This window comes from Hermetia illucens, chromosome 5, assembly GCF_905115235.1.
Source record: "Hermetia illucens chromosome 5, iHerIll2.2.curated.20191125, whole genome shotgun sequence".
NCBI lineage: Eukaryota > Metazoa > Arthropoda > Insecta > Diptera > Stratiomyidae > Hermetia > Hermetia illucens.
Window position 1 is genome coordinate 38,108,335 of NC_051853.1, and position 19,905 is coordinate 38,128,239.

Here is a 19,905-nt window from a genome sequence, read left to right on the forward strand (position 1 = left end):
TGCAATCGGAGGTTATTTTGCTTATGAACAGAAAAACAATCAAGACTTATCTTCTCTCTTATAGTCGACGAGGATGAGGATGGCTGGGACAGTATAGAACTGGTTCCCAATATTATATTGAATCCAGGTTTTTGTGAATCGGACGACCATGACACACCGTACACCAGAACTATTATATTTGGTGAGGACGACGAGAGTGATGGATATGACGATGAGGAGGAGGAGAAAATCTCCTTTAAGCGGAAAGTATCGATCTTTTTCACTGGTGATACGATTCGGCGCATTTGAGAGTACAAAAAACTATACACGGAAACAACTTATGCTGCTGGCACAGTTGCTATGAAAACTATCAGTACACTGCTGAAATATTGTTATCGCGAATTCGGAGAGAAAAAGGATAAGATTTGCAACGATTTTTCGCATTATTATGAATGTTATAGTATATTCCTTTCATTCTGTGATGAGATTGAGAAACGTCAATCGTTATGTATTGTTGTAAGTTTGTTCAATTGTTATCTATGTTTATTATTATCATATGTACTTATTATTGTTAACAACGTGCAGAAGAAATTGAAGTCTATATTTAGTGAAAAAGGTTTGGTTCGCAATACAGCAGTTTTCCACGATTTTGTGAAAAATTTGTTTTTGCGCACAGATTTTGTGCATTTAATCGGGGAATGTAGCGAAAATTTCGCAATGCCACCAGTTTTTTTATAAAAAAAGGAAATATGTAAAATTGAGCAACTAAACGGCAATTAGACTGAAAATATATTCTTTATGGCGAAAAACGTTGTACCTAGATAAGTCTCCAACGATTCCCCGCAAAATAATCTGGAAAAGTGATGTGTTTCTTACAGGGAACGAATACCTGTTAAACTGTTGAACGTATGAATGGGACTTGCAAGTAGGTACACTGCCAACAAACTTTTTTTGCCGGAACTTCGTGAAAAAAAAAATTTAAAAAAAAGATTTTTAACATTTTTCCAATTTATTTGGACATATTTATGCGCAAAGTGCTTTTTGTTGTGGTTCAGCTTAATTATTTAGTGATCTTAGTTTGTATTATCAAATGTCAATAATCGCAAAAATGCAAGTTTTCTCGAATATTGATCTGATTGCTGTGATAAATTTCAATTGACATATTGCAATTTTGTAAATAAAATGAAAGGCAGGCATCGTTATCGCAGTAAATGTCTTACTCTAGTGGTGATTGTTGTTGCGATCGCATCAAAGATTATGGATCCGAACTGGAACCGTAAATTGACGGAGCATTCTCCGCTTCCTATTCGGATCTCTATAAGATAACTAGTAGATAATATGGTACATGTATGTGTAATCTGCGCATCGGTAATTAATTTCGTTGAAGCTATTGAAATCTAAACTAAAATGCTCACTTTGAAAATATTTCCGGTACAAACACAGAATAAAATTAGAACGAATAATTTCCACTTTTAGGAAATAAGAGTCTATGGATGATCGTGGAATACAAGTTCACATATGTCTCTAATTTCGTGCTAATGTGCTACAGTTCTTATCAAATAGCGTATACTAAACTTCTCCCAAGTTAAAAAAAAAGTCTAAGCATTCATTTTTCAAATGTGAACTTATTTATTTTTACTTCTTGAATCAACTAAATCCAATGAGATTTACTTGAATGAACAATGAATCTTTCAATTAACTCGTACTGGAAACAACATCATCATCAAAGGCGCCAGAAACCGTATCCGATCTAGGCCTGCCTTAATAATAAACTCCACACATCACGGCTTTACATCGAGGTCTACTAAATATTCTGACCTATGCCATCGCTGCATTTGAGGCAAGGTCTGCCATGTCTTCTACAATAGATATTGCCCTTATAGACTTTCCGGTGACTTCATAAGCTGGATGGTGATTTGAAGGCCTCACGATTACACCCAGATCAGGCCTTTGATAAAATAAAATGGTGCAATCGATCACGTCGAGCTTCACCAATTGGGTATGCCTAAAAGCGGTCTGTTGTCCTTATCTACGCTATCGCTCCACCTTAGACAGGGTCTGCCACATCGTTTTCTACCATAGATATTGCCCTTAGGGATTTTCTGAGCTGGATCACCCATACGGATTAAGTGACCCTCCCACCACAACTTGTTGAGCCAGATTTTATCCACAACCAGATGGGCGGGGTATCTTTCATCTTTATGTAGGCTGCGTCCATCCGCTTGTAAATTGCCCAAAAATCTTCGAAAAATTGCTCTGTCGAGCGCGGCTAAGAGAAATACATGAGGGACGTCAAGATTATTGTCTTGTATAGTAAAAGCTTTGATCTTGTGAGTGGTGAGACGTTTCGGGCGGAACAGTTTTTGTAAGCTGAAATAGGCTCTATTGGCTGCCAACAACTGTGCGTGGATTTCCTCATTGTAGCTTTTATCGGTCTCAGTTGATCAGTGTCATTTGTTGTTATTTCGTCGCTTGATGTTGATGTTGCCATCATATATTTCATCTTATGTTTATTAATGTGCAACTCACTATCTCTCGCGATAACCACCTGCTCGATCTGAAAGATAGCAGTTTGTACATCTCTACATAATATCGATATCGTCAGCATAGGCCAGTAGTTGGGTGGACTTGAAGAGAATAGTGTGTACTATAGCTTCACGGATCACTTTTCCCAGAGCGAGGTTGAAAAGGATGAGGACGTCCTCTTGTCTTAGAATCTGTCCTCTCACATTGGTCATGGTCAGTCTAGCCAGTTTTATTAATTGAGTCAGGATACCGAATTCTTCCAAGGACGTGTGCAGTTTTACTCTGGTTGTACTACCAGTGAAAAATTTGTACAATTGATGGCCATATTCGAACAGTTTTCCCATCGATTGCCGCACAGGATAAATCTGATCTGTTGCTGGTTTGCCTGGAGTAAAACCTTTTTGGTATTGACCGATGATATTCTGGACGTATGGGCATATTCAACCTAGCAAGATAGCAAAGAATATCTTATAGGTGGTACTTAGCAACGGCATCATCGAGGTATATTTGACTTCAACCTGCTGAATTGTTGGTAAAACTCGCGCGGCTGGTGCGGTGGCCCTCTGTACTTTTCGAGTTCACAAACCTGTTGTTTCTCCCAGGCTTCCGTGCTCTTGCGACACTGTTACATCAGAAAATGTAGAAATCGTTGTCCATTTTTGTTACCGGTTCCGTTGTTGTAAGATCCATCCAGTCGGAAGGAGCCTTCTACAGCTTCGTGATAGGTTTCCTATGTCGGCCTTACCCAAACCCCCACTTGAGGACCAGTTGGTATAATTTTTTCTGTTTTTAAGCGCGGAAAACTCGCCTTCATCATTCTTCATCTGCAGCTTTTCGCTAAGAAAAACTCCCAGCGATCATCACGAGGAGGTGGAAACAGGGTTTGGTTGGAGAGCTGTTGACGTTGGTTGTTTATTTCTGTTCCTTCGTAAATATCAATCCAGGTTTTCACCATGAGACCTATACTACCCTTTGATCGACGTCGCCTTTACAATGTTTTGCTCTACCGTGAATGGCCATTTCGGACGATATATTTTATCATTTCATCAGTGGTTTCTGCCAATACACAATCTAGATTGAGACTTAAAGTTTGCAATTTTATTTCATTAGTTCGTTCTTTAAGCAAGTAGTTGCTATTCGCTTCGAATTAAAGGTGACTTAACTTTTCTTCTTTCAACCGGGGGTTTGAGCTCAATGGGAAACTTTTAAACCATATACAATGGTTTCCATTAGTCCGTCTCATTACCATCATCATCATCAACGACGCAACAACCGGTATCTGGTATAGGCCTGCCTTAATAAGGAACTCCAGACATCCCGGTTTTGCGCTGAGGTCCGCCAATTCGATATCCCTAAAAGCTGTCCGACGTCCTGACCTACACCATCGCTCCATCTCAGACAGGATCTGCTTCGTCTTCTTTTTCTGCCATAGATATTGTCCTTATACTTCCCGGGTTGGATCATCCTCATCCATAGGGATTTAGTGACCCGCCCACCGCAACCTGTTGAGCCGGATTTTATCCACAACCGGACGGTCATGGTATCGCTCATAGATTTCAAGAGTTCGCAATTTTTCTTGCTAAGAACCCAAGTCTCCGAGGAATACATGAGGACTGGCAAGATCATTGTCTTGTACAGTAAGAGGTTTGACCCGCCTCCATATTTAACCAGTTCGGCTGTAATTCCCTCGGCTCCTGGCAACCTACGGTTTTTAGGCCGGTGGATTGCACGGACTGTTTCTTCTATGCTTGATGGTGGCAGCATTTGTCCGTCGTCTTCAGTTGGCGGGACCTCCAACTCGCCGATCTCATTACCATATTTTCCATTATTCAGACTATTGGTCAGAAACGTTGAAACAAATCAAATTTTGGAAGAGTATTTTTAAATCCGGCCTAGAATTTTGAGAAGTAAATTAAATCGATGTGCAGATCAACAGGTTTAGTTTGAATTCACTTAGCTTGTAACGATTTTTAACCAATATTTTAACCATAAGTTTTTAATATTGCTCCGGAACTGCAACCTTTCAAGGAACTCAAGGAAGTAAGGAAGTTCTTATACTAATTTTCGTAACCACTATTACTTTGGGCATAAATTTGAAATTAATTTGCTTTTCTTCCAGTTAGCTTTCGATAGTATTCAATTAAACTAATTTTCACAACTGAAACACAAACCTATGGTTCAAACTTCCAACAATTTCCCCATTTTCACTTATTAAAATAAAACCTTCTGTGCTTTTTTGGGTCACAAATTACCGCAAAATTACTTTAATAATCTCTAAAATGGAGTTGCAACTTTAAGTGAAATCTTTTCACACAACTCATAGAGAATTGGTTGAAAATTGCACCGCAGAAATGTACATACAGACAAACCTTTAAAGTAGTTTACAACAATATTGTTGGAAGAAGCACCTGCATAGCTGATGTTATTGCTCCAGTTATTGAATAAACATAAACCCCATTTTTCATTTTACAAAAATATGCGATGATAAGATGTGATAAGTATATCAAAATTAAAATAAGCTTCTCCGTAGTAAGCCTGAGTGTACGAAACTAAGGTATTCAGTACTTATTTTCGGTACAACCGTTAGCTATTTTAAACCCATTCTGTAAATAGCAAGCTTCCCGTAACTTCTCTTAGTAAATATGCCTAGATATAACTTCGATAATTTATGAAGTTAGATTTTATATGCTACACGAATACTGTATGTTATCATATGTTATACATGAAAAAATATGGCTTAATAGATATTTGCAATTTTAGCTTCCAAGTGGGGAACACGTATGTCTTCCTTATTATTATATTATCTTAACAGATTGCCTACAAACAGATACTTTTTTCTGGGGTATTGTTTTAAATGTTTTTCTATATTCTTCAACGCAACTCAATGTGAACTTTGATCAATTATTTTCATGCCTTCTTTTGAAACTCTTTAAGAAGTTGATCTTCAATAGCCAGCTTATCCGGAAGTTATATTACTGCACATACATACGAGCACCATCCAAGCATTCTATGGCAATTGCAGCTCTACTACAGAGGGATTTATTATATTTATAAAATATTTAAATGAAAAAAATTACAGTGCCTCTATTGTAATTCATAAATGAAGTAGGAAGGACGATGAAGTGGAATTTTAGAAAATACAAAAAAACAGTAGGTATAATTTAACAGTATTTAATTTGCCTTAAAAATAACATATATGGAGAGGGAAAAGTTGATGAAAATTAAATCACGCTGTTATAGATATATTAGAAATATTAGCTATACGCAAATGTAGTATTAAAGCCAGTGAGTGACAAGGTCACACTATGTTTGTAAGCTGCATTGCTGAAAAAGAAGAGAATAGATTATAATAGAGTACAATTCAAATGAAATCAGCATTTTTTCAATTGCTTTGATAATTTATATGAAGAAGTATTAACAGCACATAAAATATGATAATGAAATGACAGAAAAAAACTAATAAAAATAATTTGCCTGGACATGAAATTGGAGATTTTGAATTTTATATGAGGAAGATTACTTATCGGAATTTGCATTTTCTGTACATGGTAGCTTTCCCTTGATTTCGGTTGCCTTGGAGAAGCATTCCTCGATTTCTGACGACCAGGGTGGATTTAAATACAGATATATACTGTACTTTTATAAGGACCTCGAAGGGACCGGTGAAATTCGGTCGTTCTAACCGTAGGTCGCTATAAGCATACACCAGATGAATACTACAAAAATACCTTATATTTATTAGTTTGCTAAATTATAAATGTGTTAGTTTTATATTTACAGTGATATTTGTGAGATAAGAGCCCAATTTGACAAACGACGGGGCAATAAGAAACATAACTTTTTGGTCAGAATTCGTTGAATGTGTTGCAGAATCGAAGGTCAAAGGGAGGCAATCATCACCAAATTTACGTCCCCTCATTATTTGCGGAAATTAATAGACAGCCTGAACATGAAAGGCCCGCGCGTCGGAAGAGTTTGTGAGCGGTTTCCACAAATGCGGAACCTATCCGATCAATCAAACGGAAGTGCTGCGACGAGCCTGTCAAAATCAAAATGACGCATCGGATACGTCTTTCATACTGCTTCTGCATCTCCTTCTCTTTCATTATTTGTGTGTTTTGAAACAATAAACGATAATTTTTTTACTTCAAACATGTTTTTCAATGGTTTTTTTCCGATTTGTTCCTAATAACCCCATTTCGCGAAAAATATTTTGTTACCCTATTTTCTTAAAACGTCATCCGCAATCAAAACAAAAATTTCTATAGGTTCTGCCGGTTTCTTACCAGGGCAGAGGCAAATCGTCAGACACTGCCTCACCTCTGCCCTGGGAGCAGAGTGACCGAAGCGGCTCGCAGATATAAAATGCTCCTTTATATAATTCGCAGAACACAACATGACTATGAATTATATTGCGCGCAAATCCGCCTTATTGACCAGAGCTTGGTCCTAAGTTGGGTATCCAAAAAAACCGTAAAGCCCTCTTCGTCTGACATTTTTTTAAAGTTTGGGTGCTGAGCCCTAAACGAGGGGTCCGTGGACCAAAAAAAGAGGAAGGAGGAGGAGGCTTCCCATTTGGTCCGGTCCGACATTAAGTTGATGCAGACTTAGGACCCCACAATTCTCAAGAAAATACAAACATAGTCTTTCTGGTCGAGACTTTTGAAATTCGTCGTAATGTTATATCCGATGTCGTTATAAACAATATATACTGTGGTTAATTATGAAAGAAGATAATGATTGGTGATCAGTACTGTGGTGCCTAAGTATCTTTTCCTTGAAATTAACAATTTGATTAATAAATAAAGATTAAGATTAGTTTCAGGCTGAATGGGTGTACGCCACCGCAGCGTCTCAGGGGGTAGGTGAGGAGATTGTAGAAACTTTGCAGTCCTGCAGATTACTCACTGAAGAAGCTATCTCCACACCTGGCAGTTAGGGATAAAATGCAAATCCAAAACTGAGGAGAAGGAGAATAGTAAGGTCCGGTACAGATAACCGCCAGGAATCGTCTGACTTGGTGACTGGGTCGGGCTCCCGTAATGGATAGCACGGCATTGAAACCGCTAGTCGTGGGGCGGTTCGACGTCTAGGTGCCACGACGACTAGGAGCATTGCTCCGTCTGCTGCAGCTGTTTCCCCACTTCAGCAGGGTCGCGTAGGCAGCGACTGAGATGGACTGAGGAAATGAACCTCTTCATCATATGCCCCTACCACGAAATAACGGCGGGAGCGGGGACAACATCTTAGCGCCCTTTGTTGCACCAAAGATTCGTCCTGTGTTTGTCGTAATTCGCGCACGTGACTATGCAGTGAGTTGCAGACCAGTACCGCTTTATAACTTGAAGCGACACAATCCCGGCCGTCATCAGGGAACATGTTCGATTTGAGGTGATCGCGGAAACTGGTGAGCAAGAGTCAATTGGGGCAGATAATTTCCAGCCTTCCTCACTGCGGGGATTTACCTTATCCCTAAGAAGCACCCGATGCAGCACCCCGCAGATACAAGGCCGATTACTTGCTTATCAACCTTCTACATTATTAGTGGAAGGGTCAATGCGCACCTCGAGACCAACAACATTCGGTCCGAGGAGCAGAAGGGCTGCCGAGTTGAGTCAAGGGGTTGCAAAAGCAACTCATTATCGACTCGGTAGTTGTAGGACAAGAAACTAGAGGCCAAAGAAACCTCTTTAGATGCTATGTCGATTATGCGAAGGCTCTCGATAGCGCCCCACATAACTGGCTAATTGATGGCATTGATCCGAAACTAATAAAATTTTTGATGACAGTCACGGAAGGGTGGCATACCACCTTATCAGTGCGTACATCTCATGGTGCTAATACCTCAAAGTCTATCCATATACGGAGGAGCATCTTCCAGGGGGATTTATTAATTCTCCTTTGGTTTTGTATGGCACCGAACACCCTTTCATAGATAATGAATGATGTTAGAGGGCATGGTTTTCCAAAAAAGTATGGCTTACGTGCTAAGTGCGAACTGACACACTTGATGTACTAAGATGACGTCAAGTTGTATGCTGGTACTGACAACCATCTTAGAAGTCTGTTACGAATAGTAGACATGTACAGCCAGTCGAAACCGAGCCATCCGCAAAGGTCATCACGAGCTGCATGCCGGATATAGCGTTGTTGAGCTCCACATCCAAGCTATGATCGAGACAAACTTCTAAAAGTACCTAGGAATTCTGCAAGGAACCCATGCTTGAGTTGTTGATCTGAAGGATACTTTGCTCTCCGAACTCCTGCCACGTGTAAAGCTGGTATTGAAATCGCATCTCTCGGGGAAGAATAAAATAAGCGTATTTAATACATTCGGCTATCCCTTCATTGGGTTATGCGTTCGGAATATTGCTAGGCGCCCGTACCCCCAGCCAGCTCCTTCGGCTCAGAACTATTGAAGTCCCTCCGGTTGCAGCGGCTCCCGGAGAGCATCCGCGTCATCTTGGCCTGTGCGGACTCGGGATCGCTGGAGGTGTTTTCCGCGACAGCTGATAAAGTCCGCAAGGTATACGTACGCCCGTGGTCGCGAAAGTCTGTAGAGATACACGTCAGGAAGTGGTGGACCTGAAAGCAATGGTGACCATACTTGCGGTCGCCGTGTCCAAACTTACGACGACTGTAGGTACTTTGCGTTCGGGAAGTAGATCGCGATCGCTTCCACGTCGAGGTCTGCTTCCCGAAATGGGCGTTCGGGTAGTCGCACGCCAGCATCCTCATCGGCCCTGACGATTTGCTGGTGCCGCTGTAAATTAGGAGCTCAAGCGACTAATGTACTACGGATGCAATTTCATTGTAACGAAAAATTGGGCTCGCTACCCGAAGCGTAGTACCAGTTCACCTTGCAATATTCGACTCTCTGAGCGGGCGTTGCTTTCTGGTCTGGTATACAGGCAGACGGACGTACGCCGAACGTTTCCGTGACGATGGCAGACATTAGCCCTCATTTTAGGTGCAAACTTCCTGTATCATTATAGGTTGTTGGTGATCTGCAGAACAAAGCCTTAATAGACCCCGCAACATTTCCATTGACGTTGCTGACCATCGTATTCGCGCACTCCTCCGAAAATATCGCAACATCACTGCTGAAAGTAGTTTCTCCCAGCCGGTTGAGTACGACGGTCGGGTTCGTTCTAAACGTTGAAAAATGTAAATTTCTACAGACGCCGGTGACATTTCTCGGCTAGATGATTACCCCTGACGGAATTCAACCACACTCAGACAAGCTAGGAGCGAAAAAAATTGCCCTGCAGACCCTGATCAACGATCTGCGAATGTTCTTGGGCATGTTAAATTTCTTTTGCCGTTTCTTGCCCAACGCCGCTCATCACCAAGCGATCCTCAACGCGTACTTGATCGGGTCCAAAACCAAAGACTCCCCTCTTCACCAACGGGTGAATCAAACCCGACAACCGTTGATCTTCTGTTCGAAACAGCTCAACCCAGCTCAACGCAACCACAGCGCCTACGATCGTGAACTGCTCGCCGTATACTTCTTCATTAAATACTTCCGCTTCTTTCTTAGGGGCAAGCCGTTCACAGTGTTCATGGACCACAAGCCCCTTACTTTCGCGCTTAAACAAAAGCCCGACAAAACGTCTCCTCGTCCAACTTCGGCAACTGAGTTTCATTAGCCAGTTTACTTCCGACAACCAACACGTTTCTGGAAAAGGCAACGTCGTTGTAGACGCTTTGACACCAATCTCGGAGGTCACAGTCCCCGCCGCGGTCGATTATACGGCAATCGCCAAAGCGCAGAAAGACGACGCAAAGTTTCAGAGCCTGAAGGGAAACTCCAAATACAATTTCAAGGAGTTTTCTATCTTCAGCTCAAACTCCCACTTCCACTCAAATAAGTGACCTAGGCCATTCATTCGGACCGACTTTCGCAAGGGAGTATTTCGCGCACTATACGATCTTGCGCACCCAGGCATCAGGACGACGAACCGGTTAGTTAATGGAAAATACTTCTGGCCGACACTTCTAGTTTGGTGGAAGCGCAGACGATTTCTAGTGCGAATATTTCTTTTTTTGAAGCGAGAGCAAATTAAAAGCCATAGAACAAAGTCGGAATATCTATCTATGGCTTGTCCATCGTTGAGAGGTTGTAAGAAAAGTGATGGGACTGCCATACCATCTGCGACTATGAGGCAGCAGATATTTTCCTGAACTATATATGTTCTTGTGTTTGTTCGATAGACCGTTTTATTCTGCGTCAATGATATATAGGTTGTTAGAAATGTTTTTTCTTCATTCGGGATTATGTTCGGCCAGAGTACACCGATGACAGGGTGGAGAGAACGTTGGCGTGGAACATCCTCAACATCATGTGGGTCTTGAGGAGTCTACATTCCTAGGTGTGAAGGTGGCTCAAACCCTACTAATGCGTTGAGCAGCACCGAGTTTGGTGCTACCATCAGCAGAAACAACGTTATCAAGTTAGACCAATTGATTGACGCCTTCAATGCTCTACCCAATAATAATGCAGATAGGAAGTGTGATGACCTGTCAGATTGAAAATCGTGATTTTGCGAGTATTCGTGTTCAGTCCGACCCTGCTTAGGCCCCAGGTCCATGAGTTGAGGAGTCAAGGTCTCAGATGCAATGTACCATTGAACTCCTCCGCGTCCATCAAGTCAACGTAGAATAGACGACGATGAGTATCGTGGGCCCTGCTGGATTCACACGACATTTGCAACAATCACCTTTTTCTTCTTCACAACGACAAAATAAAACAATCAATGAAATTTCAGTTTCTTGTTTATGTAAAAACCACATACATAAATTCATAGTATATGTTGTAAGAATAAACGTGAGGGAATTGTAATTTGTAGAACATACATAAATATCAATTTACATTAAATGGCATTAATGCACCTTCTTGTGGACAGATATTTTTTCGTACGTGTAAAATTCACTTTTATGTGTATAAAAGGCCTCTTAGACAAATATCTTTTGGAACTGTAAATAAATTTAAACTTCTTTCGACATAATGGATTCAGTCCGATGTGGTTAATGATCATCGTAATTAATTAATGGCAAAACGTGAAATGAAAAAAAAAATATGTTTTCACTTTTTTTAAAAAAATCTCTATTCTCTCTTTAGCATGTTAAAAATATAACATGTCACCGTCTTTGCAACAATTCATAATTGTACAACTAAACATACATCAAAAGACAAAAGCTTTTAATGTTTCCTCGACAATTAATTACTGGAGATGAAATAAACAATGAATCAATGTTAGTTCAATATTTTTTTATAAATAACTATAACTGAAATTAGTTTTTAAACTAAATGTATATGCGATCTATATTCTCTGAGACTAAACGTATAACAGGAAGGCTATATTACTTACTCTTAATCATATGATAATTTTTACAACTAAAACTCTATTCAATATTCGACGACAACTAAACGTAAAATAACTTAAATATACCAGCAGCCTTATAATAACGTTCCATATAAGCCATCGTCCTTACACTGTGATCTATGATCTTTAATATAATGCACAGCACGGTTGTGTACGTTGTATATAGACGGAGGTTTCGTTACATAGATTCCATTTAAAATTAGACTGTAACAAAAAACCGAAAATAGGGGGTTAATTAAAATTTATGAAGGCATATTGTGTATACTATTTTTAACATATTGACTAGAAATCTGGTCCTAAAACTTCACTACATCCTCATCTGTTATATATTCCTGAATACTCTCTAAATGGCAAAAATAGAAATGCATAAGTGAGTGAGGCCAAAAAACTATTCCGCTAAGAAATTTGTGCATTCCTGAATTTAAGGCACCAAAATGGGCCTTTGTTGCACCGTATATTTATGTACGATGAAAAGTGGATTTCATATCAGAAGATCAGAAGGTAATGGTTACAATTTGGCGGACATCGTAAGGATAAATTTACTTTTCATTGTCAAAAACTTTAGGAAAATCCATATAGTGCCTGCGAAATTATTTGGAAGTCAACCTGTGATAGGAAATAGGTATGGTCCGATCCTAGTGCATGACAATGATCCCCATGCATCACACGTGGCAGTGCGAAAACTGCAACAGTCGCGATTTGAAGTCTTTCGCTTAGCCATTGTCAGAAGGTATTCCAAAGTCGAGCAGACGTTATAAAAAAATTTGTAGACCTCATAGCGTCCAAAAATTAAATAATCAAAAGAATGGACAGTGAATCACATTAAAAAAACATAGATGCTCACGATTCATATCTTGACTATACAAAAAATATGCTTTTAAGTTTTTACCTCAAAATCGAGAGAGATGTTACTTAATAACAGCACAATTGATGACAGATATATACGAACCTGATGCTATCAAACCATCAAGAGAATCTAATAATGATTGTGCATGGTCCCAAGGCAAAAGCGTGGATGCATTCCTGCAATGGAACACAAACCCTGGGAAAAGCTTGCTGAACTAACCAACAGCTCTACTACCAAACCTTATCTTCACTTCCACGAGGTGATCGCTTAACGAAAAACTACAAGCAGAAAAGGATGAATGGTAGCCTTAACCGCCTAAAAATGGAGAAACTGTATCACCAGGCTGGAATTTGGGTGGGGTTGATAAATCTACACGAGAAACGTATAACGAAGCCACAAAGGGAGCTTCACAGCGACTGAGCCGACAAAAGTAACAACTTCCACATTTTCTCATGGAACGTGCGTTTTCTGTACAGATCGAAAGTTGCCAAGCAGCTGGCCGATACGTTGTCCCAATAGAGGGGTAAAGTCACTGCGTTATAAGAGATGCACTGGATAGGAGCGATTTCCTGGGGAAGAGCCACTACACCGCATATTGCAGCGCCCATGCAGTAAACCATGTGCTCGGAGTAGGTTTTCGAGTCAGTCAAAAATGAAACCTGTCGTTATTACAACGGACTGCGGACTACTGGTTTTCGCGTAAAAAATCCACAAACGTGGGTTTTCCCAGACGGATCCACTTTCAACCAAATTAACCACATGTTAATTAAACGCTACCACCACTCAGCCTTGATGATGCCAATATAGACGAGCTATAACAACACTTTGAATCCCTCTGATAATCAGATGAGAGTGAACACTGAAGCCATAAACACAAAGCCCTACGTAACACCTATGAAGGAAATGGATGCCGCAATTACAACAGCTACCAGATGTCGTGGAGATGAAGCATCGACAAATGATCTTCACAACCACCAGAAGAACGCTATCGTAGGTACGGCCACAAACATATTTAGCCTAAGTCGTAAAAAATGTTGGAACGACCGGTTCGATAATGATTTTAAGCTAGTAACGGAATGGAAGCACGCCACCCACAGGGGCTTATAACGAACTACGTCATGCGGCAAAATCAACTTTACAGTCGAAAAAAGTAAGTCTAGCAGAAATATTAGGCGATGACGGCTTTACGGTTTCTTACTCGGGCAGCGGAAAATCGTCAGACGCTGCCTCCCCTCTGCCCTGGGAGCAGCGTGATTAAAGAGGTTCGCAGATGTTAAGTGCTCCTTTATATATTCGGTCACGCTGTTCCCAGGACAGAGGTGAGGCAGCGTATGACGATTTGGCGCTGCCCTGGTAAGAGACCGTAAAGCCGTCATCGCCTAATATTTTTAAAGTTTGGGTGTTAAGCCCTAAACAAGGGGTCCGTGGACCAAAAAAAGAGGGAGTAAGTTGCTCTAATTTGGTTCGGTCCGATATCAAGTGGATGTGGACTTGGACCCCGCAATCCTTAAAAAAAATATCCTCAAGTCTAGTAGAATCAAAATCTATAACAAACAACTATGCTCATCCTGTCGAGACATCCCATCAACTAAAGACGACGGACGAATGCTGCCACCGCTAAGCATGGAGGAAACGGTTCGTGTAATTCATCGGTTTAACAATCACAAGTCGCCAGGAGTCGATTAACTACACCAAGCGATTCATCAACTGATACTCAATGACAGGAAGCCATTATCTGTCCTATGGATAAAAAAGGGACATATTACGCAGTGTAAGGATTACAAACGTATCACATTGCTGGGTAAGATTTATAAAATATTTCCACTATCTTGCCAGACCGGATAGCCTCATACGTCCAGAACATCATCGGCCTATACCAAAGAGACTACAGTCCAGGCAAATCAACAATAGATCAAATTTTTTCTGTGCGACAATCGGTGAAGAAACTGTTGGAACACGGCCATCAGTTACACCATCTTAAACCGCCTATAGGCAAGATAAAACTGAACCCGACCATGGGAGAATTGGATATCCCAGCTAAAATGATAAGACTGCCTAGATTGACCCTGACCAATGTACGAGATCAGATAAAAATACCAAGATCATTCCCCAGAACTATCAACATCAACAACGATCCAGGACAAGTTGATACCCTATCATGCATTCTTTTCTATTTGGGTTTGTGAGGGGCTGCAGCCTCTCCAAGTTTGCCCAGCTGCCAGCTTATGATCAAGATATTGATGCAATGAGAAGAAAAACCCAAGATGTAGAAACTGCTTTCAAACAGATTGAATGGGCGATGATCGTCGCGAGACATTTGGCTCGAATCTTGCCGACGTCACCACTGAAAACGCGTTTCTTTCGTTTTGTCTTTCAACATCAAATAGCACTGGTTAGCTGAGGACAATAAAGATAAGCGACCACAACTTTGAGAGCGTTGATAATTTCTGCTATCCAAGGTCGAAAATCACAACCGATAACAGCTATTATGACGAACTCCGTGCATGTTTGCTGGCAGCCAAGTTCTGGCCGAAGCTCTTATTGTGCAAAAGAAACATTGTGAACTCTTAGCCATATCTGAGGGATGATAACGATGAAATATATGAGCGATATCACGACCGTCTAGTCTGGAATTCTTTACTAAAGCAGGCCTACACCGGACACCGGCTCATTACTGTCATTATAGATCAATCAATGATTCTGATTTCTTTTCATCTTATTATCATTGAATTTTTCTATGAACCTGAAATCAGCATTAGTTTGTCCGAGTATTAATTTGGATCCTTAAAAGTAAAGTTATCCGTGATGTTGAGGTTAATGCGAGAGGTACGATTCTCTTTAAATCCACACAACTGGCAGCCAAGAGAGCCCATTTCAGCTACCAAAAAAGTCTCACCATAGGGTCAAAGCTCCTACTGTACAAGATCTTGCCAGTCCTCATGTATTTCTTGGAGACTTGGGTGCTTAGCGAGAAAAATTGCGAACTTTTGGTCGCGTTCGAGAGAAGAATCCTCAGAAGATTTGTTCGCCCCCTACATGAGGATCGGGCGATTCCGTAGCCTACATAACGACGAAATCGATGGGCGATACCGTGAGTCTATAAGAACAATATCTATGGTAGAAAAAGAATACGAGGCAGACCCTGCCTGAGATGGAAAGATGGCTTAAGCCAGGGCGCCAGGCAGTTTTTAGGCAAATGCGGATAGAAATTTAGTTTAGTTATGACCCATTTCTTAAATAGTAGCCTTCAGTTTCTATTTAAGTGTTATGAAAATGCAACATGTTAATAAATTAATAAAACGTTATTAAGTGCAAATGGTAATCTACCCAACCTTTAACGCTTGATTGATTTTTATGAAATGAAAGCAAACGCTTTCATTGTGAATCTAGAGGCCACAACCATAGCAATAGGCACGATCAAAACATTGTGTGTACATTTAATTTTTTATATTACATAATATTTAAATTATAGGAAGAGTATCGTGAAATAAACATCAAATAAAATTGGACTTTGCATCGTAGGAAAAACACATTTAACATCCAATTCACTATTTTGATTGACGAAAGTTTTTAATGGAGGTTGTCTGAAAATCATCCGCGGGCGCTAGCTAGCTTCGGTGGAGACATTCAGTTATTTCTTATTGTTTTTTGCTATATATTAAACTTGAAATCAGTTTGTTTATCTTTCGACTAAAAGCCAGAATATAAGAGTGTCAGGTAGCTGTTGTAGTCATTCGTCCCCGAATAATAATATTTATTTACTTTTAAGTAATTACCTTGATCGAAGCAGCTAGGATTTATGTAGCTGATAAGATCCTGGTCTGACATCGTTGTAATTTCTTGCGGAATAGTTGTTGCCGTTGTTGGCTGTGAAACAGTTGTTTGGCCCAATGCCGGATGCTGAATACCCATTTGTTGAACTTGTCCTGCCATTTTTGATTTCTCCAGTTCATTTCTAACTAAAGATACTGCTTGCAGCAGAGATTCCTGATTTTCTGTTGGACTGTAATATATAAAATTAAAATTTACCGCATTTAGCAGGATTATTTAAAAGAAATTCTTAAGTGCGACTGAAATACGAAGAAACGCTACAATACAAATTATACAAAGGAAAATTGAAGGAAAAATATAATGCTGGGAAAAGAAGAACTTACTTTACGCCCGCTCCAATTTGTTGAACTTTTCCCAAATTCTGCATATATCTGTCTTGGACATTCGCTGAAACTTGATTTAAAAGTAAATCTCCCATCATAGATGTCCCGTTGTTCTGTCCGGGAATTGATCTTCTCTCCATTAACTGATGATTTGGCATGACTGCTCCTCCATCAGCGAAATGTGCAATGTGTTGGCTAATTGCTGTTGTCGTTTGTGGCTGGCGCATATCAATATGTTGATGAGGTTCAGATAAATTCGTCGAGGCCGAGGTAGTTTGAGTCTGTGTAGGCAAGTCTAACATTTGTGAAACGGCCGAGGAATTTTCATTCAGCATGTTATTTGAGTTTAGAGACATGAGCGCTGCGTTGATAGTTGCATTCTCTTGATTTGAAATAAAGTCAGCTGTAGCTTTAAGGAGCATATTGTTCATTGCTGCTGCATTAGATGCGGTTGGAGATTTATGCTGGTTATGCATTTGATCTGCTGATTGATTCATCATCATACTATTCAGTAGATTTTCAGTTGGATGTTGAGGAGCCATTGAGTTGATATCATTCAAAATTGCACCTTGCATAGTCTCTTGACTGCCCATTAAGCCATTGGGGTCGGCACTTGTTGAACACATCATACTTGGAGAAACCGTGGGATTCATTATTAATTCTGATGGTATGTGATCACTCGGTGTGGTTGTCTGCTGAGCTATCATTTGCATATTTGCTGTACTTATTGAAGCCGCCGGCTCAGAGTTGAGAATGATATCTTGAGCCAAAGGAGAGTGAGAATTAGATGAGCTGGAACTCGGACTGTGCATTGAATTGGGTGACTCACTCTGTGAAATAGTCAGCATTTGGGAAAGATTTTGTGCTTGATTCGATAGTAGATTCTGTGTGAACGTATGATTTACAGAACTACTGGCGTGGGCAGCGATTTGATTTATTGGATTAATATCTTGCGGTGAATATACTGAATTCGAATTGTTTGCCGAGTTTCCTCCGAATAGCGAATTGACGGTCCCCGAATTTAGTGGTGACTTCAAGTCATTTAGGAACTTATTGACATTTTGTTGGTTTTGTGCGGCAACTGAAAGCATTTGTGGCTGCAATGCATTACTCATTTGTTCCTGTTTAACATGAAGATCAACTACTGAGAGATGGTTGTGGTTTGAATGAGTTGGGAAGCTGGGCAGGCTATTTGTATCATTCAGAAGAGATATTGAGCGCATATCAATTAAATCAACACTCTGCTTTCTACATCTTTGATACGGCAGTTTCATTGGGCTTCCATCAACCGAATTTTCTGTTGTGGTGGGGAACTGATCCAAGGAATCAGTTTGCATAGTGTCTGGAGCGGAGCTTTGTGAACTCTCGTCTAGAATTTCCGTTTTTAATCCAATTTGGGTGAGTTGATCTGCCAAAACATTTCCTGATGTTGACGGCCTTCGTACAGCTAGAGGCAATGTTGTCGGTGGTGGCATCATCCCAGAATCGATTTCATGTTTTGGCTCCATGTTCAAATTCGAGCTCCATAACATTGGAACCGGGCATGGCTGTCGACTATTGGTGGTCGTGTTTTCCACAAATCGTTGAGCATCTACAAAATATAAAATATTAATACCAACGGAAATGGCAGGCTATCGGGTGATAAAAATTATAACTTAAATCTTAGGAGCTATTAACTTAAATATAAAGCTCGCTTCGGCACATACGCTGAAAGAGAAAATTTTGATCTCATCATTAAAACTGAAGCAAAAAGTAAAGTAGACTCTCAGATCCTACACAATTTATTAAGTTTTATATTCATTTTGAATGATGAGACTGATCACTTTGAATTCCATTCAAAAATAAAGATTAAACCATTCGTTCGTCCATTCTCAAAACAACCTGGCATACACACGATTACATCTAACAATAACAAAATCCACACACCCTGTTCCAAAATAAAATCTATAGTTACCCCTCTGAACCATAACCAGTTCCCATCAAGTATCTCATATGCTCGCTAACGGATCACTTAAATAGGTACACAATATTTTTCTGATATAACTTTCTTGAAACTGCTGTGAATGAACATCTATTGAGAACAAACGAAAAATCGGTTGATTTTAGATGGATGAAGGTTGCAATAATGTACGTAGAAGCTCTAATCTAAACAACAGAAGTCCAGATATCGAAAAATGATGGGTGATGACACGTACGTGTATACGTGAAAACATGTTTTCAAATTTGAACTTGAAATTGTTCAGACTAGTCTGAATTTGTTGCAGGTAGGGGCGTGAATGACTCTTAGTCCTTGAATGTCATCATATCCGCAAATGCATGGAGAATTGAAAGAAGTAGTTTCTTCTGTCCCACGTGGAACGAACACAATGTTTTCTTATGAATTGATTTAAAGCTTCCGCTGGAATTCCATTGTACATTTCTACTGTGTTTCTGGGCACATTTGAAGCGGGGTTTGTTGGGTTTGGAGAGCAGCTTTTGACCTTAGGATGGAGTTCGAAAGTGGTGGTTGCCTTGAAATAGAATGTTAGAAGTTGTCCATACCAAACAGCGACAAGATAATATTGTGTACACTATTCAAATAATGCGTCTAGAAATGACCAATTGCTATAAAATATAATAACATAAGAAGTGAAAACTTATTGCAGGCTTACACTCTTTCAAACAACAATATTCATTCACTGCAATCCTGCTTGAAGTTGCTCTGAAAACAATTGCCAATTCGGCACTTATAAGTTGTTTATGAGCCAAATGAATACTGAAGGGTGCTGTATTGAGTAAAAGACTCGAGCACTCGAGCAGAATTCCATAACAAATCATTTGCAGTCGCTTCTTGCAGAATTTGTCATTCATCCCCACTCTACATTCATTAGTCCGTACATAAATTCAAAGTGATCTTTTGTTTGCCTAATTTCTAGAATTGAACGTGGTGTAGTGTGCCTGATCTGGTAATAATTAGCTGAAATTTTCTTAGACTAGTGCGAAAAATAAGACAGAGGAAACAAAAACGACC

At 40.1% G+C, this 19,905-nt stretch overlaps 2 protein-coding genes across 8 annotated transcripts in view; one reads left to right on the forward strand and one right to left on the reverse strand.

Annotated features, from left to right (window-relative positions):
* The window catches only part of LOC119657813, a 47,366-nt gene extending 46,739 nt beyond the window's left edge, over positions 1 to 627 (forward strand). For all 3 annotated transcript variants that reach the window (XM_038064924.1, XM_038064923.1, XM_038064925.1), the window contains one exon: positions 65 to 627. In XM_038064924.1, coding sequence (XP_037920852.1) covers positions 65 to 288 — 224 coding nt within the window. In that variant the 3' untranslated portion in view covers positions 289 to 627. The remainder of the gene's footprint in view (positions 1 to 64) is intronic.
* A 10,638-nt stretch (positions 628 to 11,265) lies between these two features.
* Positions 11,266 to 19,905, reverse strand: part of LOC119658306 (nuclear factor of activated T-cells 5) — a 143,302-nt gene continuing 134,662 nt past the window's right edge. For all 5 annotated transcript variants that reach the window (XM_038065611.1, XM_038065610.1, XM_038065609.1 and 2 more), the window contains 3 exons: positions 16,896 to 18,486; positions 16,518 to 16,744; positions 11,266 to 12,098 (listed from right to left, as the gene is read on the reverse strand). In XM_038065611.1, coding sequence (XP_037921539.1) covers positions 12,094 to 12,098; positions 16,518 to 16,744; positions 16,896 to 18,486 — 1,823 coding nt within the window. In that variant the 3' untranslated portion in view covers positions 11,266 to 12,093. The remainder of the gene's footprint in view (positions 12,099 to 16,517; positions 16,745 to 16,895; positions 18,487 to 19,905) is intronic.